The following is a 20,540-nucleotide window of genomic DNA, read 5'->3' as shown; positions in this document are numbered from 1 at the left end:
TTGATGGTGGTAAGTAGGAAGAATGCCACCCTTACAGGAGTGGCCAGAATGAAACCCTTGCAATAAGGGCACTGGCTCTGCCAAGTGGCGTTCGACCGGGAACTATGCAGGCACCATCAGATGGGAAGTTAGTTAGCCACTGCTCAAGGAACCCCTAGCCAACCCTTGAGGAACCCTAGGGTTCCACGAATCCACAAAACCCTGGTTGAGAATAGCTGCTCTAAAGCAATGCACTTCAACACATGGCAACACACCATATTTTGTTGTGCCAAAAAAATAAATTTTTTGGAAGTTTCGGTGCATTGGAAGTTCTTTGATTTCAGTTGGTTGCCTTAAAAGAGGAACTTTCACTCCAATTTTTTTTCAGTGTTCTGTCCCCCCAGGTTCCCCCAAGTACATGTGCTACTTTGTCCACATGTCTCTACATGCATTGTAAGCCAAGTTACAAAGTTGGGCAGGGAGCCTCACAATACCCCCTCCTTCCCATGGCCACCCAACAATGTACCCAGCATGGAGACAGCTGCTTAACAATTGGCACTCTTCTTGGCTCCATGCACCGGTGTTTGTCTTGGGCAAGAGAAGGTTCTCAGCCGCTCTCCCAAAATCATTGCACAACACGGGTAAGTATAACATGTTTCTTGTTTTAATTGAAAGAAAATACTTTTACTAATGCTTTAAGCTAACTTGATAACCGGGGGAGGTGGTGTACATGCCGTGGAAAAATTATAGCCAGTGTTGTGTTCACCGGGCAGTTAACTGGGTCATACTGCAACCACCATGAAACTGCGTGTAATGCATGCAGTTGCGGGGTGGTGCTGGAGGCCTATGGATGTCCAAAGCAGACTTCTTTTTGGGGAGAAACACAAGTGTAAAGGAGCCTGTAAAGGAACCGGACCCCGACTGTGCTAGGGTATTTCCGTTAGACTCCCGCTTCCCTGGCCGACACACAGATCCCCGGACACCACCGCTGACCATACAGGAAAGTAAAACTGATTTATTTTAACACAAACACAAGATATATACACAGGGCGGGGAAATACAACCAGGAACAGGAAACACATCAGCAAGCCGTCCCCTCAGGGGGAAGGGCTGCCGGAAACACCCTCCACCAAACCAAGACACACAATAGAACAAAGGGATGCAGCACATGGCAGTGAACAATGGACAACCACCACACCAATACACAAACATTACATCCCATAATAGTTTGCTAGAACAATGGGATGCAGCCGCATGGCAGAGAACAATGAACAATCCCCACACCAATGTTAGAGCATTTCACCCTGTACCCCTAACAGGCACAGGGTGCCTTAGACATAAGAGGAACAGGAGAAGCTGAGACAGGGGTCCCCCCCCCCCAAAAGTCACTCCCGTCACAGAACCCTTACAGTGGTGGTGAGAATGCCAACCCTTAAGAAGCTCATAGATTATGCTATTTTCTTTCAGATGGAAGGAAAGAAAATCACTTGATTCCCTCCCACAGCGGTCTTGTGTTCTGTTGGCATGCAACCTCCCCAACCGGCAGAACACAATGATTACTGCTAGTAGTAGTAGTAGTAGCACATGTAAAAAATACATTGATCAACTTGGTTACAACCAGATGGGTTGAATCTTGGCCTGTCCCTGCTGAACCAGCCGAGATTCAATCCTCCTATGGCCAGCTTTACAGACAGTTAAAGAGGTGATTGGTTTCAAGCCACTGACTCTGCCAAGTGGTGTTCGACCCAGAACTATGCAGGCACCATCAGACCAGAAGTCAATTCACCACAGCTCAAGGAATGCCTAACAACCTCTAGAGAAACCCTAGTTGAGAATTGATGCCTTATGAGGCTGAGGTCTCAAATAATGAAATTGTATCCAGTCACTTCTTGACTTCCATGTCTTCTACTCCAGATCATGTATTCCATATTGGAAGATCGTAGTGGGGACCATGCATTGTTCCACATAGACCCCGAAACAGGGAGCATCTACACCGCAGCAATCTTCGACCGAGAAACAAAAACATCATACTTACTGGAGGTCAAATCTTCTGATGGCTCAGAATCAGCTCGGCCTGGAAAACATGGGCAGCCCAACTCAGGTACACCAAATATCTAAAATATGAATTCAAAAAATGTATGTGTTGGCTTTGTTTTAGTTTTGCTAAAATTCCCAACAAGAGGAATGAGGAACAAGAGGAGGTTGTACAGAGAACGATACTTGAAGTCACGCAAGGCTATGCACAGCAGATTAGCCCAGTTGACCATTACCCATTAAGACTTATGTGCAGTGCAGCTCACAGCAGCCTCGGGGAAAATATGTGTTTTACAAGTACAATGTAACTAAATCACTAAAATGCCATTTACGTAAGTGTCAACATGTTGCTGTCATTTCAAATCCCATTTTAATTTTTTTTACAAATCAGCAGCTTTGTTTAAATAATACCTAGTGATCCTGCCATGAAGGTAATTTCCATGTTTGGACAACACTCTCTGTTGCCCATTTATAGTCTCCAATTGGAAGCCCATGAGACATGGAGACAACATAGAAGCACAGTTTGAAGACATTGACAGAAAGTTGTCACCCTTTAATAGGAAGTGCCTAAATAAGGACCTTCATGGCAGGATCAACAGGGATTATTTTAATGGAAGCTGCAGATTTAACAACCTTTATGATGACATTAAAATGAAAAAAACATTTGTGATGTTGTAGCAATTGGGATTGTATATACAGTAAAGCTGCACTCCAGGCATACAGCTAAATAAACCATTAAAATTGAGATAAGAGAGCCCTTTAAGAAAAAAACTTACAGGTCTTGTCCCTCTCCCCAGCCTGTGACTGAACAGTGAAAGAAGAAGCAGTACAGTGATGAGCTCATCATTCTGTCATTCTCTTCTCTTATAAGCATGCTACCTGTCAGCACGTGGTCTTATTGGATCCTTTTACAGCTTTTTCTAAGTCCAGATCCTGCTGGACACATCCCAGCCAGTGACTGGACAGTGAAAGGAGAAGCAGCATAGTGATGAATTCATCCTTCTGTCACTTCTGTCTTTCCTCCTATCATCATGTTTCTTGTCAGACCATGAACCTATTGACTCCATGTACTGCTTCTTCTGAGCCTAGGTCCTTCTGGACCCATCCTAGCCTGTAACCGGACAGTGAAAGCAGAAACAGGACAGTGATGATCTCATCTCTTTGTCACTCTGATATTTCCTCCTATCAACATGCTTTTTGTCAGCACATCAACCTATCGGCTCCGTGTGCTGCTTCTTCTGAGCCTTCTGGACCCACCTCAGCCTGTAAAAAAAAGAGCAAACAGGAGGCATAAACCCCTAGTGCATTATCCAAGGTTTATTAAAAGTAAAAATGGAGGAAAAAATACTCATAAACATGGCATAAATGTAAAGCTTAGTAGAACGGTACAGATGGCCATACCAGTGGCGGGGTGTCCGACTGTCAGTCTGGTCAGCTAGCTGACGTGTTTCGGGGACGAGTCCCTTTCCTCAAAGCCTGTGACTGGACAGTGAATGGAGCTCATCTCTCTATCACTCTGCTCTCTCCTGCTATCAAAATGCTTTTTGTCAGCCCATGAACTTATTAGCTGCTTGTACTGCTTCTTCTGAGCCTTCTAGACCCATCCCAGCCTATGACTAGACAGTGAAAAGAGAAGCAGCACAGTGATGAGCTCAACCAACCCCTGCCTGTGACTGGACAGTGAATGGAGAAGCAGCACAGTCACAAATTCATCTGTCTATCACTCTGCTCTCTCCTTCTATCAGCATGCTTGTTGTCAGGCCATGAACTAATTAGCTGCTTGTACTACGTCTTCTGAGCCTTCTAGACCCATCCCAGCCTATGATTGGACAGCGAAAATAAAAGCAGCACAGTGATGAGCTCCTCTTGCTATCGCTCTGCTCTCTCCTGCTATCAGCATGCTTGTTGTCAGCCCATGAACTTAGCTGCTTGTACTACGTCTTCTGAGCCTTCTTGACCCATCCCAGCCTCTGACTGGACAGTGAAAAGAGAAGCAGCACAGTGATGAGCTTATCTCTCTATCACTCTGCTCTCTCCTGCTATCAGCATGCTTGTTGTCAGCCCATGAACTTATTAGCTGCTTGTACTGCTTCTTCTGACTGGACAGTGAAAAGAGAAGCAGCTCATCTCGCTATCACTCTGCTCTCCCCTCATACCCAGTGGTGTATTTAGGTTTCATGCTGCTCTAGGCAACACAAACATTGGCTCCCCCCCCCACGGAGAGACCCTGACACCGACCAACATCTCCCTCCCCCACGAAGAGAGCCTGACATTGACCAATGACACCCCAGTCCCCCACCCCAGAGAGCCTTCCACTACCACCGCTCCCCATACACTGGCAACCCCCCACCCCGGGAAGAGATAAGACACTCACCTTCACAGCTCCGGGCATCCTTGGGAACAAGAGTCAGGCTCTGCATACACCATAAAGCAGTTTGCAGCCTCTCTCAGATCCCACCTGGTCCCCATGCTGCGTGTGTCCCTTCTTCCATCCCTTCTTTCGGGGGGCGGCCCTGCCTCCCTGAAAAATGCTGCTGCCCCCCTGAAAAATGCCACCCTAGGCAAATACCTTGTTTGCCTTGTGGTAAATGCACCCCAGCTCATACCAGCATGCTTGTTGTCAGCTCATGAACTGGTTGACTCCTCATGCTGCTTCTCCCATTCCCAGTCTGATCTCTGCTGTACAAAGACTGCAAGTTCAAATTCAGGTTACTTATAACGCTTGCATGTAAACAAACGCATGGAATGATATGTTAATGAATACGGAGCTGCCTTAATTTTTGTCTTTTACATCTGCCTGGAGTTCAGCTTTAAGACATAAGTAGATTAATTTGTGTGTTTTTTAACATCTAGTTAAAATTCGGAACGAAAACGATAAAAGCCCGGGGTAATATTAATACAAGACGCACCGCTAATTATAATGCAGTTGCGCTTTCGTTATATCCCTTGGGTTGTAGACGTTCCCCTTTAAAGGGTTAATAAAGTGTTCCTGATTGAAATTTGTCTACGGAGAGAATTCTGGAATAATGGGACCATCACCATTAAAATGACATAACTAGGGTAGGTGGAAAATGTATTGGAATAACTTACATTAATAAGATACATAGATGGATAAAAAAAAAAAAAAAGAAAAGAAAAGCAAAGTGAATCTATTTGTGCCGGGCTGCGGGCTACACAGATAGACGCTGTGAATATATAATGGAGTTTTTCTGCGTTTATTCTCCTTTGAAATTGCTGAGCTCTGAAGCTGTGTAAATTACCCCCAGACTAAACGGCCTTATTGGGGCGATAGGCCGAAAAATAAAAAGCTTGTGACATCAGAAATCAATTATCTGTGTGTTATCTATTGAGAAGAATCGCTTTTGACGTCCGTCTCCCTCTTCAAGCGCGTTCGGGATAATGCGGCTGTGTAAATTGTTCTCTGCCCCCGGGGGCCTGTTCGCGTATCGTCTACATATTAGTTTTCATTTAACGCTCTGCCCGACAGGCAGAGAAATTGCAGCCGACAGAATTGGCTCACTCTGGGGTTTTTTTTTTTTTTCCCCTTAATTTCCCTTTGCCTGTTGTCTCCGCAGATACGGCCTACGTGCGCATTTTTATCAGCGATGTCAATGATAACCCGCCGGCCTTTGCGCAGAGCACCTACTATGTGAGCGTGGATGAGGACCAGGATGTGGGCACCGTGGTGGCGACTGTGAGCGCCAGTGACCCGGATGAAGGTACCGTGATGTTGGAAGGTGAAGGTTGAAAGATGGGAAAAGCGGGAGGTCTTTTGTGTTGCATTTACGTGTGAAGGGAGAAATTATATTTCCTTTGGTGACCACCATGTGAAAATTATATTTCCTTTGGTGTCCACCATGTAAAAATTATATGTCCTTTGGTGTCCACCATCTGAATAATTATATGTCCTTTGGTATCCATCATCTGAAAATGATATGTCCTTTGGTATCCACCATTTGAAGATGACATGTCCTTTGGTGTCCACCATCTGAATAATTATATGTCCTTTGGTATCCACCATCTGAAAATGATATGTCCTTTGGTATCCACCATCTGAAAATGACATGTCCTTTGGTATCCACCATCTGAAAATGACATGTCCTTTGGTGTCTACCATCTGAAAATGATATGTCCTTTGGTGTCCACCATCTGAATAATTATATGTCCTTTGGTATCCACCATCTGAATAATTATATGTCCTTTGGTGTCCACCATCTTAAAATGATATGTCCTTTGGTGTCCACCATCTGAATAATTATATGTCCTTTGGTATCCACCATCTGAAAATGATATGTCCTTTGGTATCCACCATTTGAAGATGACATGTCCTTTGGTGTCCACCATCTGAATAATTATATGTCCTTTGGTATCCACCATCTGAAAATGATATGTCCTTTGGTATCCACCATCTGAAAATGACATGTCCTTTGGTATCCACCATCTGAAAATGACATGTCCTTTGGTGTCTACCATCTGAAAATGATATGTCCTTTGGTGTCCACCATCTGAATAATTATATGTCCTTTGGTATCCACCATCTGAATAATTATATGTCCTTTGGTGTCCACCATCTTAAAATGATATGTCCTTTGGTGTCCACCATCTGAATAATTATATGTCCTTTGGTATCCACCATCTGAAAATGACATGTCCTTTGGTGTCCATCATCTGAATAATTTTATGTCCTTTGGTGTCCACCATCTGAAAATGATATGTCCTTTGGTGTCCACCATCTGAATAATTATATGTCCTTTGGTATCCACCATCTGAATAAGTATATGTCCTTTGGTATCCACCATCTGAATAATTATATGTCCTTTGGTATCCACCATCTGAGTAATGATATGTCCTTTGGTGTCCACCATCTGAATAATTATATGTCCTTTGGTGTCCACCATCTGAATAATTATATGTCCTTTGGTATCCACCATCTGAATAATTATATGTCCTTTGGTATCCACCATCTGAGTAATGATATGTCCTTTGGTATCCACCATCTGAAAATGACATGTCCTTTGGTGTCTACCATCTGAAAATGATATGTCCTTTGGTGTCCACCATCTGAAAATTATAGTCCCTGTCAGGACTAAAGCACACCCCTAAGTGCACTTTTTTGTGTTTTGTACTTGCACGTTTTTTGTTCACTTACGGGTTTTTTGTTTATTTTGCACCTCCGCGGACTTAAAAAAAAAAATCCATAGGGACCAATCAGAATCTGTCTTGCATTGGTCTAAGTGTAGCAGATGTCCACTCTCACTGAACCTTTTTTTGAAACAATCTCTTTTGAATGTGGTTTTAAAAAAATCTATTTTTTTCAGGTATGAATGCAAATATCCGATATCAAATCACATCGGGTAATATAGGCGGAGTGCTGGATGTCAACCCCGAGACGGGTGCCATTTTAATTGTGCATCCCCTGGATTACGAGGAGGTGAAGGTCTATGTGCTCACCCTGTTGGCATCTGATGGGAAATGGGAGGATTATGCCACTGTGACCATCAGCGTGTTGAACAAAAATGACGAGGCCCCCGTTTTTTCTTTGAATGAGTATCGAGGAAGTGTCGCAGAGGGACTGGTTGACTTGCCAGTGTTTGTGCTGCAGGTAATATTTTTTTCCACTTTGTCTAAATGCTGTTTACTGCTTCTGGTTCTTAGTTCAGATCTATATTCCCTATAATTCAATCAGCTGTTTTAAGCCCACCCCAAACTGCAACTCTTCTGTGGGAGGTCTCTGGCTGATATAACTTTCCATGCTTACCGTAGGCCTTGAAATTAGGGCCCAGTACATTCTTGAAAAACCTTTCATACCTCAACAGTATTCACACAATAAAAATATGGGAACCCACAATATGTACTGAAATGCTGGAGGGATCTGGTAGGATCTGGATGGGGCTGGGTAACATTGTGGGGGGATGGGGGTTCTAGAGGGGATTAGGGGACTCTTCAGCAGACTTGGTGGCTCTTAGAGTGGGCTGGGCCAGCTTTGGGAAATGGGGTCTCTGAAAGAGGTGGGTGGTACTGTGGGAGCTTGAAGGGCACTCTGGGAGATTGTAGGGAACTGCAGGCCACTATAGAAGGTTGGGGGGCACTGTGGGAGCTGGGAGGCTCTGTGGGAGGTTAGGGGACTGGAGGCCCAGGAGGAGGGAAGCTACAGCCTGGAGTTTGAGCGTTACTGCCTTAGGTCAACTTAAGTCTTTGCTTCATCTTAAACAATTCTCCTCCACTTAATGCAACCAATGATGTTTAACAACCTGATATATATTCTCTAATGAAATGACCAGAGAATCTAAAAAGTACTAGGTGACACCATAGTTTAGTGTAAGTCGCACCAAAAAATGTCCCCCATTCCCACCTACAATCACATTTCATCCTACCCATGTATAATTTCCAGAGGTTTTAGAAAACCAACAGGTATTTAGTGGGTACCCTATACATTCTCCACAAAACTTAAGGGCATGCATATACAGCAGTGAATGTGACTTTCATCAAACATTCTCTGGTAAAGAATTGAGCATAGTCATTTAACCACTTCCTGTCCGGATACTTTTACCCCCTTCCTGTCCAGGGCAATTTTCAGCTTTCAGCGCTACCACACTTTGAATGACAATTGCGCAGTCATGCAATAATGTACCCATATGAATTTTTTTACCATTTTTTTGAGACAGATAAAGCTTTATTTTGGTGGTATTTATTCACCGCTGGGATTTTTATTTTTATGTGAATGAAAAAGTCCAAACATTTTGAAAAAAAGTGTTTTTCTTATAAAATTTTGCAAATAAATAATCTTTCATCATAAATCTTGACCAAAATGTATTCCGTTATATTTTTAGTAAAAAAAAAAATAAGCCAAATTAGTTTATAACCAAAAATTATAATTTGTAAACTTTTTTTTATATTTTTATTTTATTTTTTATATTATTATTTATGGGTTTTTTGTTTTTTTTTTACATACTGTCACCCTAGCAGTACATGGTGACACTGTACTACTTGTGGGGGGTGATGGAGATTTTTTTTTTTTTTACAGTGATTGCTTTTACACCCATATAGGATGTAAAAGCAATAATTTCTATTTCTCTCTGTCTGCATTCTTGCAGCCATTGAGAAATACTGAGTGAGCTGTGATTGGTCACACCTTGTCACATGGTACAAGGCTGTTGTGAATAGCCTTGTACCATGTGACCTCTGTGATCATTCACAGATTTCACAAGTAGTAAGCAACTACTTTTTGGCCAATCAGTGATCACATGATCGGGACCTCGTACAGAGGTCCCGTCCGACGATCTGTGTTTCACTGTGTCCGGAGGACACAGCGGACACCGGATCGTGGTGCTCCGCGCTCCCAGGGAGTGCGCACAGCTAGAAAAGGCGGGCGCCCCTGGAGTGCCACCGCCCTGCCGTTTATAAACAGCAGGCAGACGGCAAGTGGTTAAAACACATGAACCTAAAAGACTCATCTGCACTGAATGTTTAGTGAATGTTAGATTTGATGCTTTAAAAATATGCCCATAGTATTTATTTGTTTTTTAATCAATGTTTTTTTTCACACCACCCAGGTTTCTGCTAACGATCCAGACCATAATGAACTGGGAGGTTTAAAGTATTCCCTTCATGGAAGTGGTGCTGAAACTGTCTTTACCATCACTGAAAAGACGGGACAGATCTTTGCCCTGCAGACCCTGGACCGTGAAGAACATGCAGTGTGGAGGTTTGTGGTGTTGGCCACCGATGACAATGGTGACGGTCTCACTGGATTTACTGATGTGATCATCTACGTACAGGATATTAATGACAATGCCCCACAGTTCCTTTGCACTTTTAACATTTGCAATGCCAGTGTGGTTGAACATTCACCACCAAGCACTTCAGTTATGGAGATGGCAGCCATAGATCTCGATGACAAAAATGAAGGACAAAATGCCATTTTGACTTACTCGATAGTATCCAGTCCATTGGATTTGCCAAGCCAAAAGATGTTTACAATAAATAATGAGACTGGTACCATTTATACAGCTGTTGGAGACATTGATAGAGAACAGAATGACACCTTTTTGATTTTGGTAGAAGTTAAAGACGGCGGTGGACTGTTGACCACAGGTACGGCAACAGTCACAGTGATAGACATTAATGACCATGCTCCAAGATTTACTCAGGATGTTTGGACTGCAGTCATTCCAGAAACCAGTGAAGTCAACTTTAAGGTCCTTCAGGTCTCTGCAGTTGATGAGGATGTTGGCGAAAATGCTTTACTGACCTTCAGCATCATCGAGGGGGATCCTGATCAAAAGTTCTCCATTGAAAATGGTAGGAAGAACCACCTGGCTGAAATAAAATTGAAAAAGAAACTGGATTATGAAAACCCTCATGAGCGTTGGTTTAATCTCACCATCAAAGTAGAAGATTTAGAGTTCTCTACGACTTCTCATTGCCTGATAGAATTACAAGATTATAATGACCACCCTCCTATCTTTAGTCCACCATTGATTCAAATGGCACCTTTTTTTGAAAATATAACTGTAGGAAGCTATATAACTCAAGTGACAGCTATAGATGCTGATTCAAGCGAAAATGGCCAGATATCTTACAATATTCAATCAGACTCAGATGTTCTTGAAGAATTTTATGTTGACCAAAGTGGTTCCTTGATAGTGGCTAAATCACTGGACCGGGAAACCATGTCGCAGTATGCTCTAGTCATTCTGGCCATTGATAATGGTTCTCCGGCACAAACGGGCACAGCAACCGTGTATCTCACTCTTCTAGATGTCAATGACAACGGTCCAAGGTTTGATGGCTTGTATATGCCTGTGGTATGGGAAAATACAGCTTGGCCACAGACTTTACGTATGAACGAAAGCTCCTATTTGTTGTATGTCGTAGATGCAGACTCTCCAGGAAATGGGCCACCTTTTCGATTTTCTCTTCCAAGTGTCTTCCAGAATTCCTCCGACTTCCTGCTTGTTGACCATGGAAACAACACAGCCTCAGTTCAAACTCAGAGAATCTTTGATCGGGAAAAAGATAAAGAGTTCCATCTTCCTGTGATTGTAACCGATAGTGGGAACCCACCAATGAGTGCCACAAATACGCTGACGATAACCATCGGAGATGAAAATGATAATGGACACAAAGAAGGCCACAAGGAAGTCTATGTCTATATTCATGGAGGTAAGAGAAAAGGTCCCAGAAATGTTTAGTTATTTGACTATGACTTTAAGGAGAGATCCATGAATATGTGCCATTTGTGCTCCACACAATCCAAGATAACCTTAATTCCTTTTGGCGAGCAATGCTGTCAGTCACCTTGATGCTGCAATGGTAGTGGGTACAAATTCATGCATTTAAGTGTTAGCAAAAATGTGATTTTTCTTACTGTAAGGAAAAATACATTGGTTATATTTTACAATTTTAAGAACTTTGAATTTAGTTAAAATGTAGCCACATTTACTGAAGATTCTTACCTTCTACTGTTCTGGAGATACGAATGTAAAATCCTGCCTGTCAAGTGAGATTTCCTTGTGCCAAGAAAGGGCACTCTAACTGCACAGTGAAATGGCAGTTGGCAGAGCCTAGCCATGAATTCAGGGTAGATCAAACCCATAGGTGTGCACAGCCTATTGCATTTGGGTGTGCACCCCAAAGCGCAAACATACATGCGTGTGTGTACATATATATATAGTCCACTCACACTTCTTCTGCTCAGCTCACATGTGGCACAACACCACAAGAAGGGGGGCCGGGTGCTATCTCCGAGGCCGAGTGCAACCCCATCCTGCCCACTCAAACGTAACTGCAGTACTAGTGGAAAGCAAAGAGGAGGCAGTCTTCACCTTGGGGGATGTTCCTGCAGTCCTCCAGGAGAGCTCAAAGCGCCTGAAACTCCTGGTAGGTGGAGGAGATTCTTCCCAATATTGTGCATGTTATCAAGGACAGCTGGCAACTACGCGTGATTTGGGTGTGCCCAGGCACACCCAGCAAACCTTATGTGCACACCTATGGTCAAGCCTCATTAAAAAGAAAAGTGAAACTAAATCAGAGCGAGGCACAGAAAAAGCTTTTCTAGCTAAGGTGATAGCAGACACATTGGATCATGTTTATTAAGTATTGAATATGACTTTCTAAAGTCAAACTTTTTCTTTTTCTTCTTGGGGAGAATTTACCTCACTTCCTGTCCTTTGGACAGCTTGTAACGGGAGGACAAGGATTGAGGGAAGCTGTTTTCACTGGGACAGCAAGTCACAGACAGAGGTTCTAACCCTTATATCCTATAATTACCATTTGGAAATTCTGCTTCTTGCAATCCCGCTCCAGTGCTCTGTGATGGCAGAGCTGAGTAACAGCCACACCCCTCTGCACAAGAGACTTGTAGAGGAATAGCAGGTGTGTCTGACCAGATCTGCTACTGAGTGATGATTACCAAGAGCACTAGGTCAAACATTAGTGGCCATTGGACCATGTGGTCATATTCAGACTCCCAGCGCAACTGCTGCAACAGGAAAATGGTGGTAATGATATAAAAATGAAGGTGGTTAATGCAACGTCTACCTAACTGCATCTCTATTTCAGCTACTTAAACTGAAATCGCTAAATAGTCCCTATAATGGAACCGACCCAGTCTGCCCCTGAGTACTTCTGTTAGAATACCGCTTCCCCATCTGAACACCGACAACAGACACCACAGCTGACCATACAAGACTGTTTATTTGAACACAGATACAAGATATATACACTCAGGGGACAATCCCCCCTCCCTGCATAATGACACAGGGCAGGGACAATCTACATTTAGTAACAAGAGACACACAGGTATTCAAACTTCACACCAGCAGACAGTCCCATCAGGAGGGAAGGCTGCTGGAGACGCCCCCCCCCCCCACTAAGCTAATACACATAAACCCATACATCCCATAATAGTTTGCTCTCAAGCAAGACACACAATAGAACAGTGGGATGCAAGCACATAACAACAAACAATCCACAACCCACCACCCCAACTATCTCCTAGACATATCTACACAATATTAGGACAGATCACCCTGTACCACTAACAGGCACAGGGTGACTTACACATAAGAGGGATATGGGGAGCTGAGGCAGGGGTCTCCCCACCTCTCCAAAGTGAGCTGGGTTCCATGGGCCCCCCACCCAAAGTGACTCCCATCACAGTCCCGTACCCTCACATGTTATAATTGCCTTGTAGAAATGCTGCTTCTTTCAACCCCACTCCAGTGCTCTGTGCTAGCAGAGCAGAGTAACAGCCACGCCCCTCTGCACGGGAGACTTGTATTGTGGAGGAAATGTGGGGAGTGTCTGACCTGGTCTACTACTGAGTGCTGATTAGTAAATGCACTAGGTCAATTGGACCGCTCAGTCATATTCAGACTCGTTGCTGCAACACAAAATAGTAGTAATGCTATGAAGATGGTGGTAGTCAGTGCGAAGTCTATGTAACTGCATCCCTATTTCAATTACTTCAGCTGGGCTGAAAATTACTAAACGGTTTGTGTAGCAAACAGTGGCGTTTCCCCTAAAACAGCCAATTTGTTTTAAGAGCACAGTTATCCTTGAAGAATATTAAAAGATCTGGAAATAAAAGGAACCTTGGAGTTCATTTCCTTCCAGATGAAAACGCGACTAGTTTAATTTCCTATTCCATACACCATCCACCCACCCAGCAATTCAAATGATGTGTTTTTTTTTTTTTCCCCTTGCCTTTAAATCACATGAAATAATGTCTCGGTCTTCCCGTCGCTCTCCCATTGTTGCTCCGCTTGTCAGTAGAATGCCATTAATCCTTCGTTCCGCCTGGATTTTTGTGTCCCAAATGCATTATTTTGCATTTATTGGCATTCAAATGTTGCGGTCACCCTTTCGTTCATTCCTCTAATTTACTGAAAGCATTAATCTTGATGTTTTCGCTCCCTTGGAACGTCAGCCATGCTCGATGGATCTACTTGCCCTAATGGCAGGAGAGCGGCGTAATGCTATTCAGCTTTGTATTCTACAACGGGCTGATTATACAGAATGCCATGTCGCTGGTGTGACAACGCATTTCACTTCTAAAATAAAGGTCAGCGCACAAACAAGGTGTTTGTCTCAGGATTTCTTCAGGCAAAGCAACAAAAGCTTCAGAAAAGAAGTTGAATGAATGCAGTTAGGTGGGCAAATGAATTGAAAGTCAATCCACCTAATAATAGTTTTTTGGTGGGTGCTGTCAGGCAGGCGTAGGATGGCAAATAGGCCTTGGTACACACTATAGACTGCCCCTTGCAGGTTGGGTGGAGGTGTGCTGTAGAATGATGGGGGCCAGGACAGATCAATTGACCAAGCATCTGGGACTGCTGTTGAGCTCTGTTTAATCATCCACTAATCTCTTATGAATGTTGTAGACTCCGGCAGTAAGATCTCCAAGGTCTCTTACCCACCATAGTAGAATTTCTGAAAACATTTTGCTCCAGAGGAATCCTTTAAATCAGGGGTCTGAAAACTTTCTAAGCAAAGTTTACTGTTCTTCAGGCTTTAGGAGGGCCAGGCTTTGAATATTGAGAGTAAAAAATGCCCAACATCAGTGGGAGTAAGCAATGCCCCATCATTGGTTTTAGTAAGAGGAATAGAGTCCTATTATTGTTATCAGTGGAAGGAATAAGTGCCCCATTGTTGGTGTCAATGGGCGAAATAGAATCCCATCATTGGTTTTAGTGGGCGTATTCAGGGGCAGACTGACAACTCATGGGGCCCCGGGGCAATAGGGGATCATGGGGCCCCTGTGTCCTTGCCCAAACTCAAAAAAGCCTATGAAAAAGGTATCAGGGGCATCTCATGGGGCCCCCTACTGACCCCGGGGCCCTCGGGCAGTGCCCGAGTTTCCAGATGGTCAGTCCGCCCCTGGGCGTATTAGTGCCCCACTGTTGTTATCAGTGGGAAGAATAGTGTTCCATTGATGGTCTCAGTGGGAGGAATCGTGCCCCATCATTGGTATCAGTGGAAGGAATAGTGCCCCATCATTGGTATCACTGGAAGGAATAGTGCCCCATCGTTGGTGTCAGTGGGAGGAATAGTGCCCCATCATTGGTATCACTGGAAGGAATAGTGCCCCATCGTTGGTGTCAGTGGCAGGAATAGTGCCCCATTATTGGTATTACTGGGAGGAATTTTGCCCCATCAATGGTGTCAGTGGGAGGAATAGTGCCCCATCATTAGTATCAGTGGGAGGAATAGTGCCCCATTATTGGTATTACTGGGAGGAATTTTGCCCCATCAATGGTATCAGTGGGAGGAATAGTGCCCCATTGATGGTATCAGTGGGAGGAATAGTGCCCCATTAATGGTAATGCTGGAACGAATAGTATCCCATCGACAGTATCACTGGGAGGAATAGTGCCCCATCTTTGGCTTTGTATGAAGAATAGTGCCCTATTGTTGGAATTAGTGAGAGGAATAGTGCCTTATCGATGTTGTCATTGGGAGGAATAGTGTCCCATCACTGGTATCAGTAGAAGAATAGTGGCTCAAGGGCCCCTGGGCAACAATTAGGAAGCCAATGCTTTCAATGATTTTCATGTCTCAGGGAACCCCTGCTACGATTATAGTGGTTGCCAGGATGTCACCCTTAAAGTCAACTAAAAAGATCAATTAAGTCATACCCCTGGCTCTAAAAAGTGGTGTTGGACCTGAAACTATGCAGACACCATCAAATGGGAATTCAATTAGCCACAGCTCAATCTGGCAACCCCTGGAGGAAAACAAGGGTTCCACGGAACCCTGGTTGGGAATGGCTGCATCATAGAAACTTTTGCTAAATTTGTTATACATTAAAGAGAAGGAGGTATAAAGTCTTTTGGAATACATTGCAAATGTTATCACAGCTGTATATTATCATGGGTGTGCACTGTACACCAAAACAACTATTTGAGTTTAGGAAGTGAACTAACCAGGCTACCTCCTTCGCATGCTTTGCAAAATGCCCAAAGTTCGTATGGTACTAGAACACAGTCACAGCACGTTCAGTGCGGTGTTCCAAATTGATATCCCTAGAAACACTCTTGGTTGTATCTTAGATGGGCCTGATCATCTTTCATATGAGTCCTACATCCAGGAGGTAGTTTTGAGAGCCCCTTTTTGAGGCCTGAAAATTAACCCTTATACATTGAACCTCTCGGAACCCTCCTATGTTTGTGGACTGAAAGCAGCAAAAATAATAGCACTCGCCAGCTAGAAAAACATATATATATATATACCAACTCGGGTATCCCTGATAAATAACCCCATGGGCTTCCATCCTTGGTATTATTAAACAATTATACACAGTGAACATGCTTTGTAGCCTTGACCCCACCCTTGGCCCAATTTTTTTTTTTTTAAGTCCGCGAACTTGCAAAAAAAATGAAAAACCCGTAAGTGTACAAAAAAACGTGCAAGTGCAAAAACACAAACACAAAAAAAGTGCACTTAGGGGTGTGCTTTGTACACCTCCCGAAGGGGTTGGATCTCTACCCTGATCCCTCGGGGCAAGAAGCTCCTGACAGGGACAAGGTTCCCATGTGGTCTACGTAGTCAAAAGGCCTGGCGGACCCCGTTCCTTGTGGCCAGCCTAAGCCAGCCACCAAGTACTTGGTAAGGGGGCTCTCCCGAAGAGAAAACCCCCTAGGGACAGTGGAGGAAGGAACCAAAAGGCCACACATCCTCCCCCTGGACTTCAGGGTAGGCCCGAGGACCCACAGCCTACCGTCCGTGAGAAAAAACACACATAAGTGAAAAAGTTGAGCCTAATCTGTGTTTTATTCTATATTTGCCGGCCTGGAGCTGTAAGTAGGGTAATGAGATGTTAAATGAATGAGCTAATATGTATCAGATCACTACAAATCTCCAGTGTCCTCCAAGGGCCGTGGATAGTTGGTGGCAGATTTAGCCGTAAGTGAGTGCAGACATTCATAGGAATTAATAATATGTAATGAGGGACGAGCGTTGTCACAATTCACGGTTTTCTGCGTTCACATGGTTGGCCACATTGGAAGGGAATTATCATTGTAATTATCTCAGATGGTGTTCCAGTTTTGCCTGCTTAGACGGCATTAGAATAATTTGGATTGGCCAAATCACTGAGCCTGTCACAGTAACATCAAAGACGTGGCGTTATTTAATATAAAAAAAAAAGGTTAAGGTGTACCTAAATTCAAAGAACAAAAATGCATTATATTGTAGCATACCAATCCTGAAATGTGGTGGCTGCATTCGTTTTTTTGTATTTGGGGTTCTTTTTGTTTTTTCTTTCTTTTATTATAACATGGTGATCCTGCCAGAAATGATATGGGAGCCCCCCATTCCCCAAGCACCCCTCATGTTAAGGGCATGTGGCCTGGGATGGTTCAGCAGGGGGTGCTCGATTGTCCACCTCACCCTTTCCTTGCCTGTTCGGATAAGGGGCTGTTATGGATTTTGTGGGAGACCCCCACGTCATTTAAAAAAAAATTTGGTGCTGGGTTCCTCTCAAAATCCATAACAGACCTAAGGGTCTGGTATGAATTTGGGGTTGTACCCCCACACCATTTTGTTTTTTTTGGTTTTTTTTTGCATGGGTTCCCCTCAAAATCAATACCAGACCTAAGGGCCTAGTATGGATTGGGGGGGACCCCCATGCTGTTTTTTTCTCAGATTTTGTTGCCATCAATACTTTGGTACATTCAGCTGTCAATGGGGAACCTGCTGACAGCTGATGAGTCCTTGGTTGTTAAGCAGAGCCAGCTTAATAGCATCATGGGCCCTTGGGCAAAGTAATGCACTGGGGCCCCTACTGGCCTGCCCCAATTTACACACCTACTCTCAAGAATTAAAGTATAAAGAGTTGATAGAATTATTTTTTCTTGATTAAATTAAATATTTATTAGTACTTTCAATAACATTGATTTTAAACAATAGGAAAACATGCCATAGATCAAAGACTAATCAACACAGAGGGCACAGCACAGGGGGAGGGAGGCAGGAGAGTACAGTATGGGGGGAGTCAGGAGGGCACAATACTGAGATCAGAAGGGCGCAGTACAGGGATCAGCAGGGCACATTATAGGGGGAGTCAGGAGGGCACAGTACAGGGATCAGGAGGGCACAGTACAGGGGGAGTCAGGAGGGCACAGTACAGGGGGAGTCAGGAGGGTACAGTACAGGGATCAGGAGGGCACAGTACAGGGGGAGTCAGGAGGGTACAGTACAGGGATCAGGAGGGCACAGTACAGGGATCAGGAGGGTACAGTACAGGGATCAGGAGGGCACAGTACAGGGGGAGTCAGGAGGGTACAGTACAGGGATCAGGAGGGCACAGTACAGGGAGAGTCAGGAGGGTACATTACAGGGATCAGGAGGGCACAGTACCAGGGGAGACAGGAGGGCACAATACTGAGATCAGGAGAGCACAGTACAGGGAGAGTCAGAAGGGTACAGTACAGGGATCAGGAGGGCACAGTACAGGGATCAGAGGGCACAGTACAGGGATCAGGAGGGCACAATACTGACATCAGGAGGGCACAGTACCAGGGGAGTCAGGAGGGCACAGTACTGGGATCAGGAGGGCACAGTACAGGGGGAGTCAGGAGGGTACACTACAGGGATCAAGAGGGCACAGTACAAGGGGAGTCAGGAGGGCACATTACAGGGATCAGGAGGGCACAGTACCAGGGGAGTCAGGAGGGCACAGTACAGGGATCAGGAGGGCACAGTACAGGGGGAGTCAGGAGGGCACATTACAGGGATCAGGAGGGCACAGTACCAGGGGAATCAGGAGGGCACAATACTGAGATCAGGAGGGCACAATACAGGGGAAGTCAGGAGGGTACAGTACAGGGATCAGGAGGGCACAATACAGGGGAAGTCAGGAGGGTACAGTACAGGGATCAGGAGGGCACAGTACAGGGATCAGGAGGGCACAGTATGGGGGGAGTCAGTAGGGCACAAAGTGAGGGAATGTGTTGACGGCGGAACGTTGAAATGCTCAGGGACGCTCTCGGCCACAGAGTCGCTTCAGAGGGCCACACCCCGGCTCCTGGGCCGCCAGCCGCACAGCCTTTGATTTAAGAGGCTCTCCGAAGCCCCGGGGTTGGTATTTATGGCGGTAATTATTCCAGGCTGTCTGCCGGCAGAGATGATTGAAAATAACCACGTTGTGTATTTCTTGTCTCCTCCGTACAGCGGCCCGTTCCCCGGTCGAGGTTGGCAAGGTCTTCGCTCCAGATGAAGATGATTGGGACAATAAAACCTTCGCGACAGTCTCGGAAATGCCTCCGTAAGCCCGGCGCTGTAACTCAACGTTCGATGACAAGTCAGGCGATGAGACTATTTCATTACTCGTCGTCGTCACCCTGATTGGCTTTTGGGGACATGTCAGCCTTTGAAACAATGCTATATAATTCACCAAGCGGCTGGGAAGGAGTCACTAAAGATTAATTAGGTTTTGACTTTTATGGAGGTTTCATATTTGCAGCTGAGATAATGAAAAGGGGATTAGACGGAACGCGGTCCCAACAATGCCGCCATTCAGGAGCGCTCTGAAGCAAAACTCCGACTGTCTGAGACAGGACAGAGATAGACCGTTAGGGGCTCAGAGTTTCAGGCAAGGGACTCAACCGTGCCACGTGCCAAGATAGATGGCCGCCACTTCACATGGGAGAAAACAGGCCATCGATAGGGGCCATCAGGGCAGCTGTTAGAAATCACAGGGCCCCGTATAGCCTACCTGACAGCAGGGCCAGGCAAACTAGGCAGCCGCCTAGGGGCACAGCCACGGCCGCTGGTTTCCCTACTCTACGACTTGGCCGGATCTAGGAGACTGCTGGGGTGGGCTTTGGGGGGGATTTGGGTAAGGTGGGAGGATTTCATGTTGGGAAGGGTAATTTGGTGGGGGTTTAGCTAAAGGAGGGATTTGGGGGAATTTGTCCTAGGTGGGGGGGATTAAAAGAAGATGAGTGATGCTGGGAATGGGGATTGGGGCGGGGGGGATTTGTGCTAGGAGAGGGGATTGGGAGGGATTTGTGTTAGGAGAGAGGATGGGGGGATTTATGTTAGGACAGGGGATTGGTGGGGGGAGGGGGGGGGGGTTGTGCTAGAAGGAAGAATTGGGAGGAATTTGTGCTAGGAAGGTGATTTTGGGGGTGGGGGGAAATGTGCTAGGAGGCAGGATTGTGAGTGTATGTGTTAGGAAGGAGGATTTGTGCTAGGAGGAGGGATTGGGGGGAAATTTGTGCTGGGGGGGGTTTGTGTTAGGAGGGATGATTTGTGCAAGGATGGGGGATTGGGGGGAAATTTGTGCTAGGAGAGGGGGTGAGGGGATTTAAGTTAGGAGGGTGATTGTGGGGGAGGAATTGTGCTAGGAGTCAGGATTGGGAGTGGATGTGCTTGGAGGGGGGATTTATGCTAGGAGAGGGGATTGGGGGGGTCGTGCTAGAAGGGAGGATTGGGGGGATTTGTGCTAGGTGGGGGGGTGCTAGGAGGGGGGATTCGGGGGGTAACTTGTGCTAGGAGAGGGGATTGAGAAGAAATTTGTG

At 45.1% G+C, this 20,540-nt stretch overlaps 1 protein-coding gene across 1 annotated transcript in view; it reads left to right on the top strand.

The window, feature by feature from the left end:
• The window catches only part of LOC149433876 (neural-cadherin-like), a 183,754-nt gene that overhangs the window by 101,710 nt on the left and 61,504 nt on the right, over positions 1–20,540 (top strand). The window contains exons 15-19 of the mRNA XM_089664339.1: positions 1,894–2,080; positions 5,589–5,732; positions 7,332–7,615; positions 9,567–11,178; positions 19,189–19,282. Of these exons, the coding sequence (XP_089520465.1) occupies positions 1,894–2,080; positions 5,589–5,732; positions 7,332–7,615; positions 9,567–11,178; positions 19,189–19,282 (2,321 nt within the window). The remainder of the gene's footprint in view (positions 1–1,893; positions 2,081–5,588; positions 5,733–7,331; positions 7,616–9,566; positions 11,179–19,188; positions 19,283–20,540) is intronic.

This window comes from Staurois parvus, unplaced genomic scaffold (genome assembly GCF_062004578.1).
Source record: "Staurois parvus isolate SC_StPar_1 unplaced genomic scaffold, SC_StPar_1.0 ptg001886l, whole genome shotgun sequence".
In the NCBI taxonomy this organism is placed as follows: Eukaryota; Metazoa; Chordata; class Amphibia; order Anura; family Ranidae; genus Staurois; species Staurois parvus.
The sequence above is the reverse complement of the archived record's forward strand: the minus strand, read 5'-3'. Positions and strand labels throughout refer to the sequence as shown.